Below are 23,828 nucleotides of genomic sequence, written 5' to 3' on the forward strand. Positions count from 1 at the left end.
ACATGCACATTCTGCTTTAATCCACCTACTCAGGAAGGGCTATTAATTAGCTGAATTTAATTTAATTCAATTAAATGCCACAATTATTAATTGAGATTTTAGACTGAAGTCCTCCTGTTATCTCCGTCCGCAACGACACAGTACCGTAATAAATAAAGTAATAAATAAATAACGCACATCTGCTGTACTGACTAAGTGCGTTAGTGTGCTGTTTGGAACACAGCCGATGACGTCATTTTGCAGTTTGGCCTAATGGGGTCGGGAGACGAAAAGAGGGCGGGACTAGAGAGCATCCTCAGCTGTCAATCAAGGCTCCGAAGAGGAAGTGGGAATTGGGATGCGTGATAAGGATTAGGGTTTGTTTTTATGTATGAGGTGAAGGAGAGAGAGAGAGGAAGAGAGAGATAGAGAGAGAAAGAGAGAGATAGAGAGAGAGAGAGAGAGAGATAGAGAGAGAGAGAGACAGAGAGAGAGAGGGAGAGAGAGAAAGGGAGAGAGAGAGAGACAGAGAGAGAGAGAGAGAGACAGAGAGAGAGAGCGAGAGACAGAGAGAGAGAGAGAGAGAGAGAAAGGGAGAGAGAGAGAGACAGAGAGAGAGAGAGAGAGAAAGGGAGAGAGAGAGAGAGAGAGAAAGGGAGAGAGAGAGAGAGAGAGGGAGAGAGAGAAAGGGAGAGAGAGAGAGACAGAGAGAGAGAGAAAGGGAGAGAGCGAGAGACAGAGAGAGAGACAGAGAGAGAGAGAGAGAGAGAGAGAGACGCAGTGTGGGCGTGGCTTAGAAATAACTCTAGTGGGAGGGGCGGGGCGGCGGCGCTCTTATATCACTCAGACAATTTTTTCCGTCTTTCTCGCACTGAACCTACAGAAAATAAAGGCTCCGGAAGCAGGCAGGTCCATCCATTAACGTCCCTATTTCACGCGTTAGTTTAGAGCTTCAGTACATTCCTGAGGCTGTAGGAGGTCGGTGTGTCCGCACCTGTTAGCCTATCGGTGTTAGAGTGTGTGTGTGTGTGTGTGTGTGTGTGTGTGTGTGTGTGTGTGTGTGTGTGTGTGTGTGTGTGTGTGTGTGTGTGTGACGGAGAGGCTGAGGAGGAGGCTGTCTCGGGTACCGACTTGCACCTCACGGTAACGTCGCATCTCCTGTCGTTTTAAAGTAACACTTCGTTTTATATCCGTCGTGTTTGTCTTTCTGTGTGTGTTCCTGTGTACTGTATACAGACGGTCCTGTCAGCTGGACTGCGCTGTGGGATACATTTCGGAGTTGTTTCATTAAAAATCGATTAGTAAATGTCGCATTTGTAACGTTACAGCGCTACATGTTTCTCTGAGCTGGATGATAAACGTCGGGGTTTTCGTTCAGGTAGAGCAGCAAGACTTAACCTTGGGACACACACACACACACACAACACTCTGGCAACAATTGTAAGGTTTATGGTCATACACGACGCACAAAATGGCCAGTATCAGGACCCGCATGCTATGATAATTGTGCTGAATAAGAAGCAGATCTAGTGTGATACCCTGTGTGTTCGTGTGTGTGTGTGTGTGTGTGTGTGTGTGTATGTATTTACCTGAGCAGGAGCCTCCACAGTGAGGCTTTACATTATATTTCATGAGATTATTTCATACAGATTTTTCAGATTGATGTTGAGAGTTTTATATATATATATATATATATATATGGAAAGATATTTATATCATGAAGCCCTTTGAGAAAAACTGGACATGGAGGTTAAGGCCGGTTCATAGTCTGTAAATGATGTAATGTTCTCCACAGTAGCTGATGATATAACCTACTAACACACAGTTAAGGCTCAGACTGCACACATGCTGCATATGTGTTTTACTGTGTTCACCGATTTACTCCATCGCTTCAAAACGACACAACTTCATCTTTTTTTCATTTTACGTTAAAGCGTCCGAAGTTTGTGTATTTGCGTGTGTTTGTGGCACAGACGGTCCTAAATCGAGCAACTAGATCTGGAACAGAGCTCCAGCATCGTGCTTGTGTTGAGTAATCGATCATGATACTTTATTTAAGGCTAGTAAATGAGTGCTGATAAAATGAACGTTTAACGAGGACGAGACCCCATTGTGTGATGCAGGCGTGGATGTGTCCGTCTCTCTGTACTTGCACTCCTCTTTCCATGCTTCTGCCTTTATATTTCTCTGCTTCATGTCAGTTTAATGCATGTCTTCTTCCATGTCCCCTCCCTTCTTCCTCTCCCTTCCTCCCTCAGATGGCCGGAATGAGTTTCCTCTCCTTTCTCCTCTTTTGCTTGACTGCCGTTGCCCATGGCAACAAAGGTCAGTGGCCAACATCCTTTTGCATGTTGATTATGAGCAATGTGAATAATGACAGCTGTCCCAGAGAGCGACAACACGATGGTCAATGAGTTGTGCAGAAGCAAAAATACATCCCTAAATGTATGTCGTTTTATGCCTGCTGTAACCCCTGACCCCTTGAATGAATCTCAAGCATCATATCTGTTTTAAATGTCGTTGAGCTTTGCGTGACGTTAATGTATGGTCTAATCCAGTGCGGCCAATATACTGAACATTATGAGCACAGAAATGAATCGGCCAGTCGATTAATAATACTGGGAAGTAGCACTACTAGAGATTCAAAATGGATGGATGGACACTTGAAACCATCAGATGCAAGCAGGAAATTTTTTTGTAGTGCAGCATAGATTTACTCCGTTCTGACCAGCTGTGAAACATGTAAAAGTGAAAGAAAAACGATACAGGGAAAACGATAGAGGTTAAAAAAGAAGGCTACAGTAATTACTCTGCTGAAAAAAAAGAAATGAAGAGCCATGGCTGTAGGGAGTGGTGGAGTGAGGCAGCGTGCATGAGAACAGTTGGAAATTCAAGTCTCAATCTGTAATCAGTAGAGTAATCCAGCGAGCCGATGCTCAGATTAACGCTACGAGGAAGAAAGGCGGAGGGAGAGACAGAGAAAAAGCCCTGAAACAGGAGCTGAAACACGATGGATTGGTCAGCAGTTACACAAGATAAATCCTCAGCTGCTCCTGGAAGAGCAGAATGCTCATTCATGCTGTGAATATGCAGAATATATGACTTCCGATTATGCTGTTATGCTGCCATTTTGAACCGTACATTACATCAATGCAAATTCGGTTCATGAAACATTGCTCTTCTAATACAGATTGACTTATTATTTTGGCTTCAGAGAACCATATTACTGAAGAGTCATGATTTCTATGCAATACAACAAGCAAGAGAATTTGCCATTTTCATTGTGGCATTTGCTCGCATAGGGTTTTATAGGACATGTTTCTTTCCACTCTTTCAGCCAGCTCGAGCGTTTCGCATATCTGTAGCTGCAGGTGTAGTGGAGTGTTGGTGCAGATTGATGCGTGTGCTCGAGTGCTTTTCATGGGGAAATCACAGCAAGATGTTCAGTGTGTTTGAGTGATAAACCCTATTCTGTGAGATAAGAGACAATTTAGTGTGTATCAGTAATGTGTTTCAGTTTATGTATTGTGTTTGGGTGTAGGTTAGCTGCATGTCCTCTGCATGTGTGTAAGAATATATTGGGGTTATTATATGTGTGTATCTGGGAAACAGATTTGCTCATGCATCTAATTTTTTGCTCATGAGCCTTGGTATTTGTTAAATCGTTTTTAAATCCGTAAATGCAGAATATTCTAAATTCTCACATACTCTTGCCTTGTGCTTCTCTTCATTACTCTCAGCTAATAAACACAAGCCATGGATAGAGACCGAGTATCAAGGTATTGTCATGGAGAACGACAACACTGTCCTGTTAAACCCACCTCTGTTCGCCCTGGATAAAGATGCTCCTCTTCATTATGCAGGTAATGCACAAAACCACTAAGTTTTACAATAGAAGGTTTTTACAGTTTTCAAGCCACCCTTTGTCTCTTGAGCATCAAAATCGTGAGCTCTGTAAGCCTCAAGCGCGAGCTTTGTAACCCTCAAGCGTCAACTTTGTAACCCTCAAGCGTCAACTTTGTAACCCTCAAGCGTCAACTTTGTAACCCTCAAGCGTCAGTTTGTAACCCTCAAGCGTCAGCTCTGTAACCCTCAAGCGTCAGTTTGTAACCCTCAAGCGTCAACTTTGTAACCCTCAAGCGTCAACTTTGTAACCCTCAAGCGTCAACTTTGTAACCCTCAAGCGTCAGCTTTGTAACCCTCAAGCGTCAGTTTGTAACCCTCAAGCGTCAGTTCTGTAACCCTCACGCCGGGTCCGTACTCCTAAAGCGCCGGCTCCGTACTCCTAAAGCGCCGGCTCCGTACTCCTAAAGCGTCGGCTCCGTACTCCTAAAGCGCCGGCTCCGTACTCCTAAAGCGTCGGCTCCGTACTCCTAAAGCGCCGGCTCCGTAACCCGAAAACAGCAGCTCCGTAACCCTGAAGCGCCGGCTCCATACTCCTAAAACGTCGGCTCCGTACTCCTAAAGCGTCAGCTCCATACTCCTAAAGCGTCGGCTCCGTAATCCTAAAGCGTCGGCTCCGTACTCCTAAAGCGCCGGCTCCGTGACCCGAAAGCGCCGGCTCTGTAACTCTTAAATCTCTGAACCCTCACACATCAGCTCTGTAATCCTTAACTGTCAGCTCTATAACATTTGAGTGTCTGTAAACTGTAATTGTCATCTCTGTAATTTTAAGTGTCAGCTCTGTTATCTTTAATCTCTGTACCCTTCCCTAACTGTAGATTTGATTGCATACAGCCGCCTGCCTGAACAATCAGAACCGCCAGACATCTACATGAAACTTCTAAATAAAGTCATGATACCAGTTTTGTCTTAAACATGCACACATTCAGTGACATTCACAATATTATTAGTTGCATTGTTTTTATTGTTTTGTTATAGTTCATTCATTCATTCATTCATTCATTTATTTATTCTTTCATCTTTAGTCACAGTGCTTCCTTTTTTTTTTTTATAACCACTGTAATAACTGCCTGCAATAACTGCTGCTACTTCACTTTGTTGCACAGTCATTACTTGTATACAAACAGGTTGAGTTTATAAACAAGATTACTGTTGATTTAACACGGGGGCAGTTTGGAGTAAAGGGCTGTTGGTTTAGTGCAGCAGGAAGTAATTACACTCCAGCGTTTACACAAATTGCATAACATTACAGAAGGATCGGGCGTGCCTGGCCTGGCTCTCTCCACAGGATGACCCAGCATCCACAGAGACACGTTCATGCACGACTGAGCTCTTTAGGCTTCTGGAGGCGGCTTCACGCTCGTAGCATGGATTGTGATGCTGAGTAATAGTGGGGAGAAATTCTAAGTTTAGATTTTCTGAATTGAATTTTCAAGCTTTCTTTTTACAGTACATCTAGTCAGTAATAGTAGTAATAATAATAATAATAATAATAATCTAAAATAATTGCAATTGTGTGTAATATTGTGAAGGCTATTTGCAGTGTTTTGATGAGGGAAGGAAAATCCTCCCTTCCTTGTTCACCACATCCAGACTTTATTTCCACTAGCTCTTTCTATCACTCATTCCTTTGCCCCTTTCATTGGTTCTCTTCATTCTCCCCTTCTTTAGGCGAGATCTGTGGCTTCCGAGTACACAATGGTCCAGGCGGTTCTGGTTCGGCTCAGTTTGAGGCCGTGGTGCTGGACCGCTCCACCGGCGAGGGCCTTGTGCGCTCCAAAGAACCTCTGGACTGTGAGAGCCAGAGGGAGCACAGCTTCACAATCCAGGCTTACGATTGTGGAGAAGGTCCTGATGGCACCAACAGCAAGAAATCACACAAGTAAGACATCCTCCATACTTCAATTCTTCAGAGGACAAATGTTCTGTGTAGAAGCATCACTCAGACTGTATGTGATTTCTAAACTGTGTTTTAGAGATTTGTTGAGGCAATATTCCTTTGTTGACACCATCAGTGTTTCTGTGTCCGAAGTCTTTATTTTTCCATTTCCCCTTACTACAGGGCCACCGTGCACGTGCGTGTGAATGACGTGAACGAGTTTTCCCCAGTTTTTGTTGAGCGTCGGTATGAGGCGTCCGTCCCCGAAGGACGTCTTTTCGATCGCATTGTACGTGTGGAAGCTCTGGACGCTGACTGCTCACCTCAGTACAGCCAGATCTGCTTCTACGACATCATCACGCCCAACGTCCCATTTGCAATCGACAACGATGGTGAGAACTACAAATGCCAGGCTCCTGGGGGGTCTGGAGCTTTCTGTATTCTATGCCTGTAAACCTTTGAAAACGATTTCCCCCTTTTTCCCTTATGTTTGATTTAATCTCATATTAGTGAAATTCTTAATAGACTGTTTGTGCTGTGCAGTTTATTATAAAAACTATACGACAGTTTTATTCATTATTTATTAAATATTCAGTATAGTTTCTGAATTTTTGTTTTTGTTTACAGTGTCATAATGAAAGCGTTATTCGACTTTATCTTCTTTATACCATTTTTTTAAATTGTCATCAAGTCTGTTTATATTTTTTATCTTTTATCTTTTTTGCACTGACCTGAGGTATATATGATTAGTAGGTCTGGATTTATTTATTTATTTATTTATTTATTTACTCTGTAACCTGAGGGGAAACTGAGGAATCCTGATTGCAGATGTGACTCTCTCTCTGAGTCCCAATGACAAACCCAGAAGATCAATAGCTGACATTTGGTAATGCGATAAGAGCCAAGAGTGAAGGAGCCCAGCACGGAAGGCAGGTTGAACATGTGAGAAGAGAGAGACAATATAAGAGGGTCACGGGAAGGGGAGAGAGAGTGAGAGAGAGATGATAGCTTTTTTTAGTGATGACCTTGCAGATTTCTGTGCCAGGCTGTATGCAGTTCGACTGGTAATTTGGGTCAGGCTGAACTAGGCACTACTGCGTGAATGCCCTTGCACTGTGTTTTCACAGCCGTCTTGCACTCTGTTTTTCTGTTTCTTTCTGGTTTTCACTGTTTTTCCTTCAATATGCCTTTCCTTTGCTTTTAGTCACTGGGTTTCTGTGTAAGTATCTTTTTTGGTATCAAGACATTTCATTAAATTAAATAATTGTACTCAGTCTCTGGAATTATTTAGACCAAGTTCTGTATTGTTGCCTCATTGCCTTCAGTTAAAGATCCCTGCTGATGCAGCTTTTCTTCTGTTGGTCACGTTGTTGAAATACTGTTTTAATAAAGTACCTGCTGATTTCTGCCTTTTTGTTACATTCTTCACATGTCAGCAGGTGAATACCGCTCTCTCTCTCTCTCTCTCTCTCTCTTTATCTCTCTTTATTTCTCTCTCTCTCTTTATCTCTATCTGTCTTTTTTCTCTTTCTTTCTTTCTCTTTTTCTCTTTCTTTCTCTCTCGTTCTCTCTCTCCCTTTATGTCTCTCTCTCTCTCTCTCTCTCTCTCTCTCTCTCTCTTTCTCTTTCTCAGGGAACATTAAGAACACTGAACCTTTAGACTCAAAGAAGCAGCGCGTTCACAGCTTCTGGGTGACTGCATTTGACTGTGGGAAGAATCGAGCTCAGGCTGATGCTCAGGTCGTAGTGACCGTTAAACCTTCCTGCAAACCCGGCTGGATTGGTACAGAGCTTCATTTTCATTAAGCATCTCCTCTGTTTAGTCATTGCTGTGATATGTGAATGTTGCATGAATGGCACAGCTGTTCACTGTACTGAAAAAATGGATTGTGCTGATTTTATTACTCCAACCATCAAAACTTTTTAATTTTATATTTGCTTGGAAATGCTTGGTTGGAGCTCTGTCTGTGTTCCTTAGAAAAGGATTATTAAAAAGAAAAAAACATTCAGTTTAATTAGCATTAAAAATTAAAATACGAGACGCAAACTGATTTTTATTTTGAAAGCATTTTTGTTGCTGTTTGTGGTTGGGTCTTGTTTTTAATCTCTATATGGGGACCAAATTCCCCAAATATGATATTATATTGTGGCTGTATTTATATTATGGCTGTAATTTAAAATCTATTGGTAGATTGTTTTGCTGATTTTAAACGTTAATTACTATAAAGAAGCAAATTATGTTAATAAGAAAATAAGACAATAATAAAATTTCAAGCTTAAGATGTCAGACCCCTTGACCAGACCAGAGCTTAAGACCCCTTGCTAAGATGTCATTTCTTTTGCAGTGTTGTTGCTGTGTTTATATGAACCTCTTTATTTGTTTGTTTGTTTGTTTTTTAAATTCGCAGTACGTTACCTGTTTGTTCGGACTAATGTTTTTGTATTTGCATGTATTTTCAACGTGTCTCTCAGGCTGGTCAAAGCGTGTTGAGTACACGCCTGGTTCAGGCAGCATCCCACTATTTCCCAGCCTGCACCTGGAGACCTGTGAGGAGACCGTGTGGAACATCCAGGCCACTGTGGAGCTTCAGACTGGCCATATTGGGAAAGGCTGTGACCGAGATAGTTACTCTGACCGCTCTGTAAGAAGGCTCTGCGGTGAGTCTTCTAACCTCAGTACACATTTTTGTTTTCCATTCTTGTGTACAGAGTTATTATAAGCATGAGCAGATTAGCATTTAGGATTGTGGATTTCACATATAACGTATTTTGAGAATATTCCTCTCCCCTATTGAATGAATCGATAGCTCAAATTTTGTTTTTAATTACAAGAAAAACATGTTTCTGCCCAGGTGCTGTAAGGGGTGAGGTCGACCTGCTCCCACCACCGTCTCCTGCTGCAAACTGGACAGCCGCACTGCCCACCCTTCCTTCTTCTGACTCGTCTCTGGTATTTTCTTTCAACGGCTCCACACACGTTGCTGTAGTTCCCGACCCTGTTACCGCGACTGTGCCAGGAGACCACTTCACTCTCCAGCTGTGGATGCGAAGGGGCGGTGCCAACACTCAGCCACCAGCCAATCAGGCAAGAGGAGCCCGTAGAGAAGAGGAAACGATTGTGTGCAGCACTGTGAAAAACGGTCAGTTGTACTGGGTACATTTTTAATTTATGTGTGCAAATAATGGTCAGTTTCAGAATTACTGGTAACAAAAATGATCATACAAAACAAGTCAAAAGAGAGCGTGCAAAACTTTAATAAATTGCTTTTTAAAACATGATAGATATTATATTGAATATGGTTAGGGTTTCCCTTTGCTCTCCTAAGTACAATAAACATTCTTAGTACTTCATGGCATGGAGTCCAGTAGATGTTGGAACCATTACTTTATCAATTATGCTCCATGTTGACTTTCATGCCGCGAATTTCCATTATTCCACATCCCGAAGGCAACTGGGAAGGAGACTGAAATTCAATGAACTCATTGTCTGTTCATTACCAGTTTGAGAGACTTTTGCTTTGTGACATGTTGCTTTATCCTGCTGAAAGATGGTATACTGTGGACATTTACAGCATTTGGCAGACGCCCTTATCCAGAGCGACGTACAGAAGTGCTTAAGTCTCTTGGATACATTAACTCTGGTTCACTAGGTTACATACTTAAGATACCATGAGTCTAAAACATTGTTCAAGGTTTTTTTTTGTTTGTTTGTTTTTTTTAAAAACATATATGCAACAAACAAGGAACGAAGTGATAGTTGAAGTGTTTCATGAATAAGTAGGTCTTCAACTGTCATTTGAAAATAGCCAGCAACTCAGCTGTCCGGACCCCTAGGGGATGTTCATTCCACCACCTTGGTGCCAGAACAGAAAAGAGTCTTGTTGTATACTTGCCTCTTACCCTGAGAGATGGTGGAACCAGTCGAGCAGTGCTGTTAGATCTGAGGGTGCGGGGTGCAGTGTGAGGAGTGATGAGGGCTTTTGAGGTAAGAGGGAGCTGGTTTTGAATCTGATGCGTGCAGCTACCAGAAGCCAGTGGATGGATCACCGCTGTGGTGTGGTATGCGAGAACCTAGGCAGGTTGAAAACAAGCCGTGCAGCTGCATTTTGGATCATTTGCAGAGGACGAATTGCGTTCATAGGTAGACCTGCCAGCAGTGCGTTGCAGTAGTCCAATCTTGAAATGACAAGAGATTGAACAAGTACCTGAGCAGCCTATGTGGATGGCTGAATCCTTCTAACGTTGTAGAGAAGGAACCGACATGAGTGAGTCACATTAGCAACTTGAAAGGAAAAGGACAGTTGATTGTCCATGGTTACATTTACATTTACATTTACAGCATTTGGCAGACCTTGGTTACCCCAAGGTTGCGAGCTGTGGCTGAAGGGGAGAGTAGATCGTTATGCAGGGATATTGCAAGATCATGACCTTGGGATGAATCACCTGGGATGATCAGCAGTTCAGTTTTGCTAGGATTGATCTTTAACTGATGAGCAGTCATTGAAGATGATATTTCTGCCAGACATGCTGAGATCCGATCAGAAGCTGTGGTATCTGAGGGTGAGAAAGAGAAGATAAGTTGTGTATCATCAGCATAGCAGTGGTAAGAGAACTAACTTCACCAAGAGAGTGAGTATACAGGGAGAAAATAAGAGGACCAAGTACTGAGCCCTGTGGGACACCAGTGGAGAGTCTGCGTTGAGCAGATGTCACTCCCCTCCATGTTACCTGATATGAGCGTCCTTTCAGGTAGGAAGCAAACCATTCCCAAGCTGAACCGCAAATCCCAAGACTCCTGGAGTGGACAAGAGAGTCTTGTGGTTGACCGTATCAAATGCTGCTGAAAGGTCAAGGAGGATAAGGACGGATCACAGTTTGGCTGATCTAGCAACATGTAGTTTCCCAGAGACATCCAAAAGGGCTGTCTCTGTGGGATGAGCTGCTTTAAAGCCAGACTGGTTGGAATCTTAGAGGTTGTTCTGTGAGAGATAGACAGACAGTAGATTATAGACAATGTGTTCAAGAATTTTTGAAAGAAATGAGAGAAGTGAGTACCGGTCTGTAGTTACTGATGTCTGATGGATCCAGAGCAGGTTTCTTTAGGATGGGAATAAGCCTTGCTCTCTTGAAAGTAGTTGGTACCTGGCCAGATGCTATGGATCTGTTGATGGTAGTGGTAATGGACATGACGTGATGCACATGACCAGCGCTAATACTCAGAGATATTCAGTTGATGATTGATTAGTATTAACAGCCTAAAATGTGGCAGGAAAACCTTCCCCACACCATTACACCTCCTCCACCATCCTGGACTGTTGACACATGGCAGGTTGGTCCATGGAGTCATGCTGTTGGTCTCAATTTCAGACCGTATCATCTGTGTTCCTCAGCAGAAATCCAGATTCAGACTTGGCTTACATAAGTGGAACCCAATGTGATCTTCTGCATTGATGTGTTGTGCATTCTGATATGCTTTTCTGCTCACCAGAATTGTATAAAGAGTTACTATATATCTTCTGTCTGCTTAAAGCAGTCTGGTCATGCTCCTTTGAGCTCTCTCATTAACCAGGTGTTTCAGTCTGCAGAACTGTACTCATTAGCCCTATTCGGACGGGACTAGTTTTCCAAACGACGTTTGAGTTAGAATTTTTTTCAGCCGACGTCTGTCATTTCATGTATGGATTCGGACGGGACTAACATCTGTGTTTATTACGGAGGTAGGAGTGTCTGTGTTTTACATGTGGGCGTTGCACAAGACCACATGTCCAGGATGCGTGGATTGCGTATGGTCATATGACCGATCAATAGTATATCAATAGTATCAATAGTGTTTAACATCATATGGTTTTATATAGAACTTCTTATAAACCCACTGGAATAAATACGTTTTTATATAATTTTTACGATATGTAATTGACTACAGAAATGAAAGTACTCTTACCTGAAACTGATATTACAGTAGCCAGTATTAACAATTTACGTGATTTGGCTCTTCTTGTTGTTCATTTTTTTATTTCTTCGCAGGGTAGAAAACACATTTACATCCATTATTGGTGTGCAGAAAGCAGAAACTTGAATACTGGTGCGCTAGGGTTAATATGGTAGTTCACGTTGACCAAAACAGACAAGAAAACGCGTTTTGGAAAAAACATTTCCGGCAATCACAGACATTCGCATTCAGACGGGATTAGATTTCTCAGAGGAGCGCCGATTTTGCTGAAAAACAGTAGGTAATTTGCTCTGGAATTTTTACACAGGTCGTGTGAGAAAAAGACAGACATGGCAGATTCGGACGGGATTAAAATCACAAAGTACATCTGTGAAACTGAAATTTCTCGAACGACCCCCTGTAAAACTAGTCCCGTCCGAATAGGGCTATTGAATGTTTTTACTTATTCCATCATTGTTAGTAAACTCTAGAGATATTAATTTCAGGAGTTATAGAAATACTCAAAATACTCAGGCCGTCTGGTCAAAATCACTTTTCCCCTTTTTGGTGGTTGATTTGAACGTTACCTGAACGTTACCTGAACGTTACCTGAACGTTACCTGAAGCTGCTGGTTTGTATCCGCATGAGTTTATCTGCTGCCAGACGATTGGCAGATTTAGTGCATTGCTTGAATTAGCAGGTAAATAGCTGATCCTAAAAAGTGCTCTGTGATTTAAATATTTGAAACAAATTCATCATTTTTTTGGTTCTAACTGAAACCTAATTTGTTTTATATTATTAGGTTTGTGTATGTGGATTGTCATAAGTCCTTGATTGATTTTGTTTGGCACTACCGTATCTGTGTTGATTGACTCATTGCTGATGTGTCTGTCTATCTGTCTTCACAAAGGTTATCTTAAACATTGTAGTATTTTAGGGAATTATGTTAGCACTCTTTGAGGCATAGGGTTTGATATGCAGCTTGCAGTGATTCATTAGCATGTGTATGGGCTTTAGGTTTAGACGTCTCCAGTTGTAGATGTGTTCAGCAACCGCATATTTCTGGATTGCCTTTTAGAAGAGCTTGTTGTTGTTTTGTTAACAACAATTGAAAGCCTCTGGCCTTTATGTATTAAAGGAATGATAAGTATGTTGTAATGTTTATTCTACATAATCACTGTTGCCCTTTCTTAATAAGTGATCCCATGCATCCTTTGTACAGATTCATTTTCTTTAGACACGGCACAGAATATTCTCTGAGATTCGTGTTAGCTTTGTTATTCATGAGTTTTGCGAAATGGCTTTTCCAGCTAAAGTGCTGTTCTCCTCTCGCCATTATTAAACTGAGTCACAGGAAAGAGTCATGGATTAAGCTCTCAAGCTCTAACTCTCTCTCTCTCTCTCTCTCTCTCTCTCTCTCTCTCACCCACACACACCTGTGTGTAACCTGTGTGTGTGTGTGTTTGTTCTTATCAACAGATGACTCCTATTCACACTACTCTCTGTCTGTTCATGGTTGCCGCCTGTCTCTCTTTTACTGGCCGGATGTCTCAGCTGCGCGGCCAGTTAAATTTCTCTGGAAGCTTGAACAGGTAAATTAGTGAAATGCGTCGGCAACATAAATGTATGGGATCATTCAGTATAAATAATCTGTGTAATTCTTTCATTCAAGCAGGTGTGTATTCATTTTTTCTAACCAACTTTTAATTAGTTGAATAACATGAGAGGCAGAGACATCAGTTATAGACTGTAGGGGTGGTGTACATAATAACTTGGTCTGGTGTGTAATCAGTTTGGTCCCTGCTGAGATTTACCCTCTGTTACCTTCACAGGTGTGTGACAGTGAATGGCATCACTTGTCTCTTAGTGTGCAGTTCCCTTCCATCACACTGTATGTTGATGGTGTGACTTTTGACCCTGCACTTATTCATGACAATGGAGCCATCCCTAACCCGGCCCCACAACAGAAGCTGGTGATTGGAGCATGTTGGGGTATGTGCACTAAAGCAACCGTTTGCAAGACACAGTTGTTTTTGTATGTGTGTGTGTGTGTGTGTGTGTGTGTGTGTCAGACAGTGCTAAACAGAAATAAACAGCCAGTTAGAAATATTCTAGCAGCAGCTTGGTGACAGCTTGGTGCTTTTTCTCTTTAATTGCGTGTGTGTACATTTCTGTCTAATTAAAACCATTCGATTAATTTCTTATTCAGATAAAACAGAAAAACAGGTGGGTATGCGTGTGTGTGTAAGAGAGAGATAAAGAGAGAGATAAAGAGAGAGATAAAGAGAGAGATAAAGAGAGAGATAAAGAGAGAGATAAAGAGAGAGAGGAAGAGAGAAAGTGAGCGAGAGAGTGAGAGAGAGTGAGAGAAAGGAAGAGAAACAGAGTGAGAGAGGAAGAGAGAGAGAGGAAGTGAGAGAGAGTGAGAGAGAGAGAGAGAATATTTGGCCAACAGATGCCCAGCCAGGCTTTTAGTCTCCTGCTGTTCCTGCTTTCCTATGCTGCAGTGTGTGCTAATCAGCGCCATTGGCACTGATGCTGCACTTTTCTGCTGTGGATCAGACTGGATTTACTTATATACTTTATATCATTTCTCAATCATTTACTAAGTTTTTTTTTTTTTGTTTTGTTTTTTTTTGTTTTTTTTTACTAACTTTCTGTCTTTCCACTGTCTTCCTCTATATCTCACTTTCTCCAGAGCCAGAGAACAAGCAGAAAGACATTCTTAACAACAGCATCCCAGAAGGAAAGAACACAAGTGAGATATGAGCTATTGAGTAAAGTGTGTGTGTGTGTGTGTGTGTGTGTGTGAGTTAGAGGCTGCTGTATATTTATATTCCTCATCACCAGAGCTCATGATGGACCATCTGACCATCACTACTTTGAGTAATTTCACAGCCGTCAAGCATCGGCTTTCTTTTCTCCTACTGATGATTATCGCTTAAATGATTTTGTGTGTTCTTGAAAAATATTCTAGCACTCTTTCTGGCAGTGATTGTTGGAAACATCTTGTTGAACAGATATAGTACAAATCTGGATCTGTTTTGTAGCTAATGGCAGTTATATCAGACATTTTGATGGTAATGATGCATGGCATTGGTTCAGATTGGATCAGTGATGTTTAAATATTAAAGACCTCCGTGGTCATTTTTAGGACTTTCAGTATTTTTTATTAGCAGCGATGAATCAATCTGTGACTAAGTGTCACATATTAAGCATTGAATTTTTAAGCACATCATATTTTGCCCTGAGGAGTACACAGATTAAACATCTTGTATATTTTTTTTTTGTCTCTACAATCCTTCAGGGAGGTTTGTGGGTGGTTACCGTGGCTTGTTGTCAGGGGTAACGGTGCGTTCAGGAAGTGTGGAGCCTCACAGTGTGGTGGAGTGTCTGTACGCCTGCAGGGAGGGTCTGGACTTTGGAGATCTCGAGAGCCTTGGCTCGGGCATGAAGGTATTATAACAGAGACCACTATGGCCACTTTGCTTTACTCTGTTTTCTCTTTATATATATATATATATATATATATATATATATATATATATATATATATATATATATATATATATATATATTTATATATATGCTTTATTTTTAAAACCAAATTATTTGAACTAAATATATGCAATGTTAACATATTAAATGGTTCACTGTATAATTTAAACCAAACATCAAGAGAGGTTTAACATGTAGTGAACAAACTCAGCTTGATTAAATGTAACTAGCTGTAAGTGATCACAGTGCTTTTGTTGTTTATACTATAAGCGGCCGTAAAATTAGCATTGATGTAGCCTCAGACACCACAATTCCTTAAGAACGTAGACCTTAGCTGTGTTTTGATATTCGTTGCATTTAATCCTGGCTGCTCATGAACTCTTGAACTCCATCTATCCATCCATCCATCCATCCATCCATCCATCCATCCATCTATCTATTTGTCCCTAACACTCTCTATCTATCTATCTATCTATCTATCTATCTATCTATCTATCTATCTATCTATCTATCTATCTATCCCTAACACTATCTATCTATCTATCTATCTATCTATCTATCTATCTATCTATCTATCTATCTATCTATCTATCCCTAACTCTATCTATCTATCTCTATCTATCTATCTATCTATCTATCTATCTATCTATCTATCTATCTATCTATCTATCTATCTATCCCTAACACTCACTATCTATCTATCTATCTATCTATCTATCTATCTATCTATCTATCTATCTATCTATCTATCTATCTATCCCTAACACTCTCTATCTATCTATCTATCTATCTATCTATCTATCTATCTATCTATCTATCTATCTATCTATCTATCTATCCCTAACACTATCTATCTATCTATCTATCTATCTATCTATCTATCTAACCCTAACACTCACTATCTATCTATCTATCTATCTATCTATCTATCTATCTATCTATCTATCTATCTATCTATCTATCTATCTATCTATCTAACCCTAACACTCACTATCTATCTATCTATCTATTTATCTATCTATCTATCTATCTATCTATCTATCTATCATTTTTTTGCAAAAACTAAAGAAAAACATTGATATTCATAGATGTTAAGGATAGTTAGTCCAACCTCTTTCCAAATATCAAAGTACAGTGATCTCCTAAGACTACACAACCCTATGAGCAGACAGCTTTGATTTTACCAGTGACAGAAGATGCCAGCCTTGTACGGCACGTTTCGAAAGTACTTCTGCTATAACGAAACACAAATTGGACCGGGGTGTTTTTGTTTTCACGTCACAAAAATCAATCAAACCACATAAGGTCCCACAAACAAGCAGCACTCAGTCAATATCCTGATGTCCTGTCAGTACGGTTCATACGTGGTTCCTTATAAGGGGAAACCGAGATCATTCACATACCCTAAAACACCCTAAAGATAAGCGCAAGTGGCTGTTGTGTTAGTTTTGTCACTCTTAATACTTCAGAAGCACTGCTTTGCCTCTACATGGCATTGCTCATGTTTCCTTAGGTTCACGTAAACCCCAGTCAGTCAGTGCTGGTGTTGGAGGGAGACGACATCGAGAGCTTCAATCGAGCGGTCCAGCAGGTGACCTACAGAAACTCTCTGCGGTTTGCTACACCTGGAGTGCGTCCTCTCAAACTCAGCACATCCCTCAGGTAAAGACTCCTGCACACATTCAGGTGTGAGCATCTCTTACATCTCTTACATAACCTATAATCATGAAATCCATCTGAGTTAATCACCTTACCTGTTGGCCTGGTCTAGTTTCACTAGTCCTATTAGTTACACTGGAGTTACAGCACACTTCGTATTAGTAGTAGTAATAATATTCTTTAAAATGATAGAAGAATTAACTAGGGACACTGTTTACATTAAAATATGTTTCTCAATATTAGGCTTGTTCATTTATTGTATATGTAAATATATTGACTATGTATTAAAGCGAGACAGCTTTTTATTACTGAACTTTCACCCTTATTCCAGGTTTTTTTTTTTTGGTTTAGATTGAGAATAAACTGGAACATGGTTATTGGTGTTGGAAAATATAAATACAGTTCATGTTTTTGTGTTGGTTTTAGCATTTCTTTTTTTTCCGGTGAATGCCACTAAAAAAACTGGTCAAATTTTCTTTATTACATATCATTTTTACAAGCGATGAATTTTTCATTAAATTTGGCTTCACACTGGAGTGGGTTCAGTTATTGTCCTGCTTTAGAAGCCGAACGGAAGATGTAATCGAATAGTCGGTCTCTCTGTGGAGGGATGCGAATCAATGAACTCTGCATCAAAAAAGACGCAGAAAACTGATACGGCGGATCCATTTAACGAATCGACAAGGACAGATACTGAGAGTTTGATGTAATCCAGCCTGAAGAAATCAACCATTATGAAGTTCAGGAGTAGAGAATGCAGGATTTAGTGGCTCTGGCTCTTTAGTGGTTAAGGTGTTGGACTAGTGATCGGACGGTTGTGAGGGAAACCAAATTGCCACTGCAGTTATATAAATGACATAAATGGAAGTCACTCTGGATAAGGGCATCTGCCAAACGCCATAAATGAGCAGCGCTCTCAGTCAGATTTCATACATATTTTCCACAGAAAATTGTTTTATTTATTACACTTTTATTACTTACATTTTATTAACATTTATTACGTGCTGCTTTTTTGTCCCACAGACAGTAAAGTCTCATGAATCATATCTACTGTACATGTATCGGCTGTTTCAAAAGTTTTTTATTGCGTGGTCTTCTAAGGAAACTTACAAATGAATGAGAGATGAGAAGCTCTGAAATGCAGACTTTTTATATCATCTCTTTATCCTGATTTCTTTAGATTTTCCAGACAGTCTCACAATGGTAAGGGCTTCATACTTCACTGTACCTAACCCTGGGTTCTCATCATTCTAAGCTTTCCTGCTTTAAACTCTGTGTAGTGGAACATTTCACAGTTGTAGTTTAGAAGAGAATTAAACACCAAGTTGTTCCCATGGTTATGCAACACTGCTCTACCTTCACTGCAGTGCCAAACGTGCACGGTCTGAAACGATGTGGTGTTAAAATGTTACAACTAGATGCTTAGCAACAGACACTAAATCAGAAATTGTACAGCGTACACCTCATACCATGTGTTTTGTGCAGATACAAAAGTTATTGTGTGAACAGTAGTTGTAGCATTTGAGGGGAAAAATAAAAAATAATCTTGAATAGCGATGGAAACGTGTCAGTTTGTGCAAAGAGGAAACAAGTCTGTCTTCAGAGTTATGGTCAGAACTAACAGGATGGCACAGTCAAGAATTTAAGGAACTGACTGAAAAATGACCTTTAAAAACTATTTATGTGGGACTTTTATTCTCACCGTCCAGTCTAGTTGTTGACACTGTACGTTCCCAAACCAGGAGTTAACATTCTTCTTTGTATATTTACAGTGTGGAAGCATCAAATTATGAATAGTTAGGATTAATTGTTAACCCCAAGTAAAGTTTGACATTAACATTATAAATCAGGATTGTTTTTACCCGGGGTTAAAGTTGAGTGTAAAAAGCCTTATGATGTCATTTCTGTCGATTAACTGGTCCTTCGTAGCTGTCTGGGACAAATCGGGGCGCTTTTGCATTCACACTACAAATATGATGTGGTCATATGAACAGGAACTTGTTAAAGACACATTTGATCCCATTCACAGCTCTGTGTAATTATGATCCGGTCCTGTAGTTTACAACATTTTGTAGACACTCTTATCCATAGGAACTTACATTTTAATCTTATTTTATACAATTAAGCAAGTAAGGGTTAAGGGCCTTGCTCAGGGGCCCAGCAGCGGCAGCTTGGTGGATCAAGCTGGGAGTCGAACTGACAACCTTCTGATCAGTAATCCAACACCTTAACCGCTAAGCCATTTTTAAACCAGGTATAAACACAGCCAAAAAACAACAAAAGGAAGGTCCTGTGCTTCAGACGCGCCACATTGTGAGTCATGCTTAAGTTTGTTTTAATCTAATGAACACCTTTTATTTTGTTCTATGCGGCTAAGATTCTGAATGGATCATACAAACATTGTTGCAGTATAACATTTCCATTATTCTACTTTTATAATGTTGAATGTCATTCATTCATCTTCTACCGCTTATCCGAACTACCTCTGGTCACGGGGAGCCTGTGCCTATCTCAGGCGTCATCGGGCATCAAGGCAGGATACACCCTGGACAGAGTGCCAACCCATCGCAGGGCACACACACACACTCATACACTCACGCAATCACACTCTAGGGACAATTTTCCAGAGATGCCAATCAACCTACCATGCATGTCTTTGGACCAGGGGAGGAAACCGGAGTACCCGGAGGAAACCCCCGAGGCACGGGGAGAACATGCAAACTCCACACACACAAGGTGGAGGCGGGAATCGAACCCCGACCCTGGAGGTGTGAGGCGAACGTGCTAACCACTAAGCCACCGTGCCCCCCAATGTTGAATGTTTTAACCAAAATGCAAACCTGTGACCTGTGCAATAATGTTCATCCTTTGTACAGTGTTCTGATTTCCTGGTTGTTGATATTGTTTTGTTTTCGAGTTCATGCTCATGATTTGCCTACTCTTTGTTGTTTGTTAATCACCTGACCTCTACCTGTTTTCTGTGCATGATTTCTAATCACGCTTTGGATTTGCCTTCCTGCCTGTCTATAATTAACACTGTAACTGTAAATGCAGGACATGACAAATTTACCCTCTGTCACTTTTTCTTCTTTGCACAGGTGCTTCAGCGAGGAAGGATGTCTCTCTCTGCGGCAGCTGGAAGGTTATCTGGTAGTACTTCAGCCTGACGCTCCTCAGATCTCTCTCTCAGGCGTAGGACCTCACTTGGCCCGTCCCGCCCCTGAGTTTGAGGCTGTGCACGGAGTGCCTCTGTTTCCTGAACTCCGCATTGTCTGTTCCCTCTCTCATGCAGTGAACACTGCTGCCCAGGACATGGAGGGAGGAGGTGAGAATGCTCAGCACTGAAAAATCTTCCCACAAAAACCCACCAACTTTCACTTCTCCATTACTATAAACACCTCAGGTGACAAATCCCATCTGTGAGTCACTGTTCTCTAGCGTCACAAAGCCCACATGCTTATTGTAGGAGAATCAGGACAAAAGAGAGAGACAACTCTATATCCTTTATCCTCTTTACTATCTGTCTCCTTTCCCTGTGGCTACTGTGGATATTTCAATCAATATATGGCATAAAGTGCTTTATGTCTTGTGGTTTTAAAGTATTTTACTTACACTAATTGTGCACACTCTCTGTTTCTACCAGCTCTCATGTCAGACGCCGTGGCCCACACTCTGGATGGCTGTGAGGTCCAGCCGTTAGGGGAGGAGCTAAACCCAGAGAAGGAGGAGCTTCTGGTTGACATGGAGGCACTGAAAGAGAAAGGACTGGACATCATCAATACAACGGCCTACATCGCCATCACTGGTGATTTCCTTCTATAAAATTGTATTTATATATATTTTTGTTTGCTAATGATGCAAAAGCTAAAGCTGCATGGAATGAAACTATTACAACTATTGCATTACAACAACTATTGACTATTACAATTCTTGTGAATTAAAGAACGTTTCACGATTTTTTAAGTATCATTATAATTATCTAATTATTATAGGTGGGTAAAAACATTCAGTCTTTATAATCTGCATCTTTAACCTTTTTTTTATTCTTCCATTTAATTTCTAGGGGCGGAGTCTATTTCAGTGTACGAGGACATCCTGCGTTCTGTTCGTTATCGTTTAGCAAAAGGCTCTGCCCGCTTCGAGAGGAGATTCAGGCTGTCCTGTTCAGAAATGAACGGACGGTACACGAGTAATGAGCTCACACTGGAGGTAACAAAAGCACCTCTTAATATCAGTAATGATCAGTATTTGCTTCAGTTGTCATTATCACATCCGCTAAACATCTCCGTGAACACAGATTAAAGATAAAATGGCAAATTATAGACCTTCCATCCTTATTCCTGTATTCATCCTAGGTAAATTTCCTGCACTCTTTGGACAGCCTGTATCACCCGTCACACCTCCTGGCCTCTCAGCAGCAGTTTCTCCATCCGTCTCATCACACAGGGGAGCTCAGTGGACATACACTGCCAAACCCTCACCGCAACTCTGGTACACAGTGACTCATCAAAAAATCACCTACTTAACACGCACTGCAATGCGCAACAGTCAAACACTGAGTGCCCACACTGCACATTCACTGAAACTTCCAAATTCTTCTCTCCTGCAGTGGTTCCCGGGGCTGCCACTGTCATCATCATGGTGTGTGTGGGCTTCTTGGTTGTCATGGTAATCCTTGGCGTGTTCCGCATCCGCTCCATCCATCATCGTGGAGAGGGAGCTAGAGGAGCCGGCAAAGAGAGCAGCAACCAATGGGACGATTCAGCCCTTACTATTATCGTCAACCCTATGGAGGTGAGTGGGACGAGGAGTGTGCTTTGAAGTTCCTGAGTAGTTCAAATGGCCTATTGTATAATCAATGCATATTTTTTTTCATTCTCGAACCTTGTCAGTCCTATGAGAACCGCATGGGCATTGCGGCAGATACAGAGGGGGAAGGCGACGACGAAGAGGAAGTGGTCGAGTCGCCCGATGACTCGGCTGACGACCAGCGAATCATCATTAAGAAAGAGGGAAGAGATTCCGCCCCCCGTCGCTATTGAGTCAAGCATATAAACCGCCACACTCATGAAATCTTAACCACGATAAAGCCCATTTACATGAAACATAAGCACCACACACTTGCATATATTCACACAGCATAAATGTATTTGTATCAGCCTTTGTGAATGCATTGTCTCTGGAATGTATGCTCACACACACACACGTGCACACACACACACACACACACACATACACACGCAATGCACATGGCATAGCATCTCACATCAATGTCCAGTGCTTAGTCCACATTTCACTCAAGACTCTATAAAGTATGTATGTACGGCACAACGATGTAATAACCTTCAGTGAATGTGATCATTGCACTGTATCAAAGCACCGGGTATAATTGCAGACGAATGTAAGCTATGTGATTTTCATTACGGTAGAAATCAGTCACTTACAGTCAGTACAGTGAAGTTAAGGTTACAAGTTCATATTTTTACAGTATCACAGCCATAATGTGGCTCATTCAGACAATGTACAGTTTAATTCACGATTTGTCTTTTCTTTCTATTCTCAAAACATTCCTGTACAAATACACTGTTGTAGATAACGAGTGTGTGGATATTAATATAAGCTATATGCAGGTAACCAACAAATTCTCTAAAAACACACTCGTCGTAAGCCTGTGTTACAGCACTACCCCCAACCGAATGATGGCTCATCCTGGGCTGTTTTGATTGTATTTAAATGTATAGAAATTCAAATGACTACTATTATTATTATTATTATTATTATTATCATGAATTTTTTTTCTTAGTTCCATTGTTCTGATCCATATTTAGTCTTTGCACTTTAAGATGGGCTAGCTGTTATTTTCTATTTCTATTTATCTCTATAATGAATACAGATGCTGACAGTATATAGTGATGATGATAATAGTATTAGTAATAATAACGGTCATGATTGGCTTGTTTATTTGTGTGTCTAATTGTGTAAATGCAAATTTGTTAACATTTGAATCTCGCAAAAGCAGATGTATTACAGTTAAATTCGCTAACTTCTTCACACTCCTCATCAGAATTTTCCACTGTCCTTTTCATCCGTATTACAGTCTTTCAATTTGTTGCTGCTTTTCCAACTCTTCTCTCTCAATCCTCTCCTGCTCACATTATCTCCTGTGTGTTTACTCTTCTGTCTGTGTCAGTGTACAGTGCAAATCCTGTCTCTTAATAAAAGCCTGTTGTTTTTTTCAATGTGATATGAAGAATGGATCGAATTGCATAATTATATGATGTTATTATGGTCACTGTTGGAACATTTAACTGTATTTATTATTGATGCAGTCACGGATTATCGACTGATTGTTATTGAAAATCAACTGAAGAGTACATTATGTTGAAAAGTTCATAATAAAAACACTCAGATGACCTCAGAGAGGTGTTGTTGATTAATTTACAATTTTTTTCTATTAGGAACAGCATACTAATACTGGTTAGGGCTGCACATTCATGCTGTGAAGGCTCTATTCTACCACATCCCAAAGGAGCTGTACTGGATTATTATGATTATAATGATTATTATGCCGTTATAAAATTAAATTGTGGCCATGAAGGGAGCACATGATCAGTAATAATGCTACAATAATATAGGCTTTGGTATTCAAATGATGCTCAGTTGGTATTAAAGGAACCAAATTGTGTATCAATGGGCACCATGTTTTGAATGTGATCTGGTGTTCTTGTATTGGTGCCCATCTGCCTCAAGATTTCATGTAGTGTGCTCTCTCTGGGATGCATTCTGCTCATCAGGGCTGTAAAGAGTGCTTATTTGTGTTGTCGTAGCCTTCCATTTGTCTGGGTTGTTTTCTTTTTCCACTATTCTCTATCTTAAAAGATTGCAGAATGAAAATTGCATGAAAATCCCAGTGGATCAGTCATTTATTGAAATACCTGTCCCTGGGGTAACTTTTTTTCCCCCATTTCTGATGTTTAGTA

The 23,828-nt window shown here is 40.8% G+C and overlaps 1 protein-coding gene across 3 annotated transcripts; it reads left to right on the forward strand.

Annotated features, from left to right (window-relative positions):
- The first annotated feature begins 793 nt into the window (after positions 1-793).
- Positions 794-23,266, forward strand: clstn3 (calsyntenin 3). Of its 3 annotated transcripts, none has more exons than XM_060870625.1 (19): positions 794-884; positions 2,238-2,304; positions 3,720-3,842; positions 5,554-5,764; positions 5,945-6,153; positions 7,395-7,544; positions 8,234-8,419; positions 8,614-8,901; positions 13,171-13,283; positions 13,524-13,683; positions 14,390-14,449; positions 14,999-15,147; positions 16,703-16,851; positions 19,947-20,173; positions 20,492-20,653; positions 20,912-21,057; positions 21,204-21,339; positions 21,458-21,642; positions 21,741-23,266. In XM_060870625.1, the coding sequence occupies exons 2-19, from the start codon at positions 2,238-2,240 to the stop codon at positions 21,888-21,890; spliced, it is 2,871 nt and encodes a 956-aa protein (XP_060726608.1). In that variant the 5' UTR covers positions 794-884; the 3' UTR covers positions 21,891-23,266. The 3 variants fall into 3 exon arrangements, with proteins under 3 accessions (XP_060726608.1, XP_060726609.1, XP_060726610.1); XM_060870626.1 differs by having other exon boundaries at positions 808-1,122; XM_060870627.1 differs by lacking the exon at positions 2,238-2,304 and having other exon boundaries at positions 808-1,122.
- Positions 23,267-23,828: the final 562 nt, after the last annotated feature.

Source organism: Tachysurus vachellii, chromosome 5 (genome assembly GCF_030014155.1).
Source record: "Tachysurus vachellii isolate PV-2020 chromosome 5, HZAU_Pvac_v1, whole genome shotgun sequence".
NCBI classification, from domain to species: Eukaryota; Metazoa; Chordata; class Actinopteri; order Siluriformes; family Bagridae; genus Tachysurus; species Tachysurus vachellii.

Bases quoted from the DNA above. Each gene is read 5' to 3' on its own strand.
- clstn3 (XM_060870625.1), top strand. From the start codon at position 2,238: ATGGCCGGAATGAGTTTCCTCTCCTTTCTCCTCTTTTGCTTGACTGCC. The intron at 5,765-5,944 runs GTAAGACATCCT...CCCTTACTACAG, and splicing joins AACAGCAAGAAATCACACAA to GGCCACCGTGCACGTGCGTG. The intron at 8,420-8,613 runs GTGAGTCTTCTA...GTTTCTGCCCAG, and splicing joins CTCTGTAAGAAGGCTCTGCG to GTGCTGTAAGGGGTGAGGTC.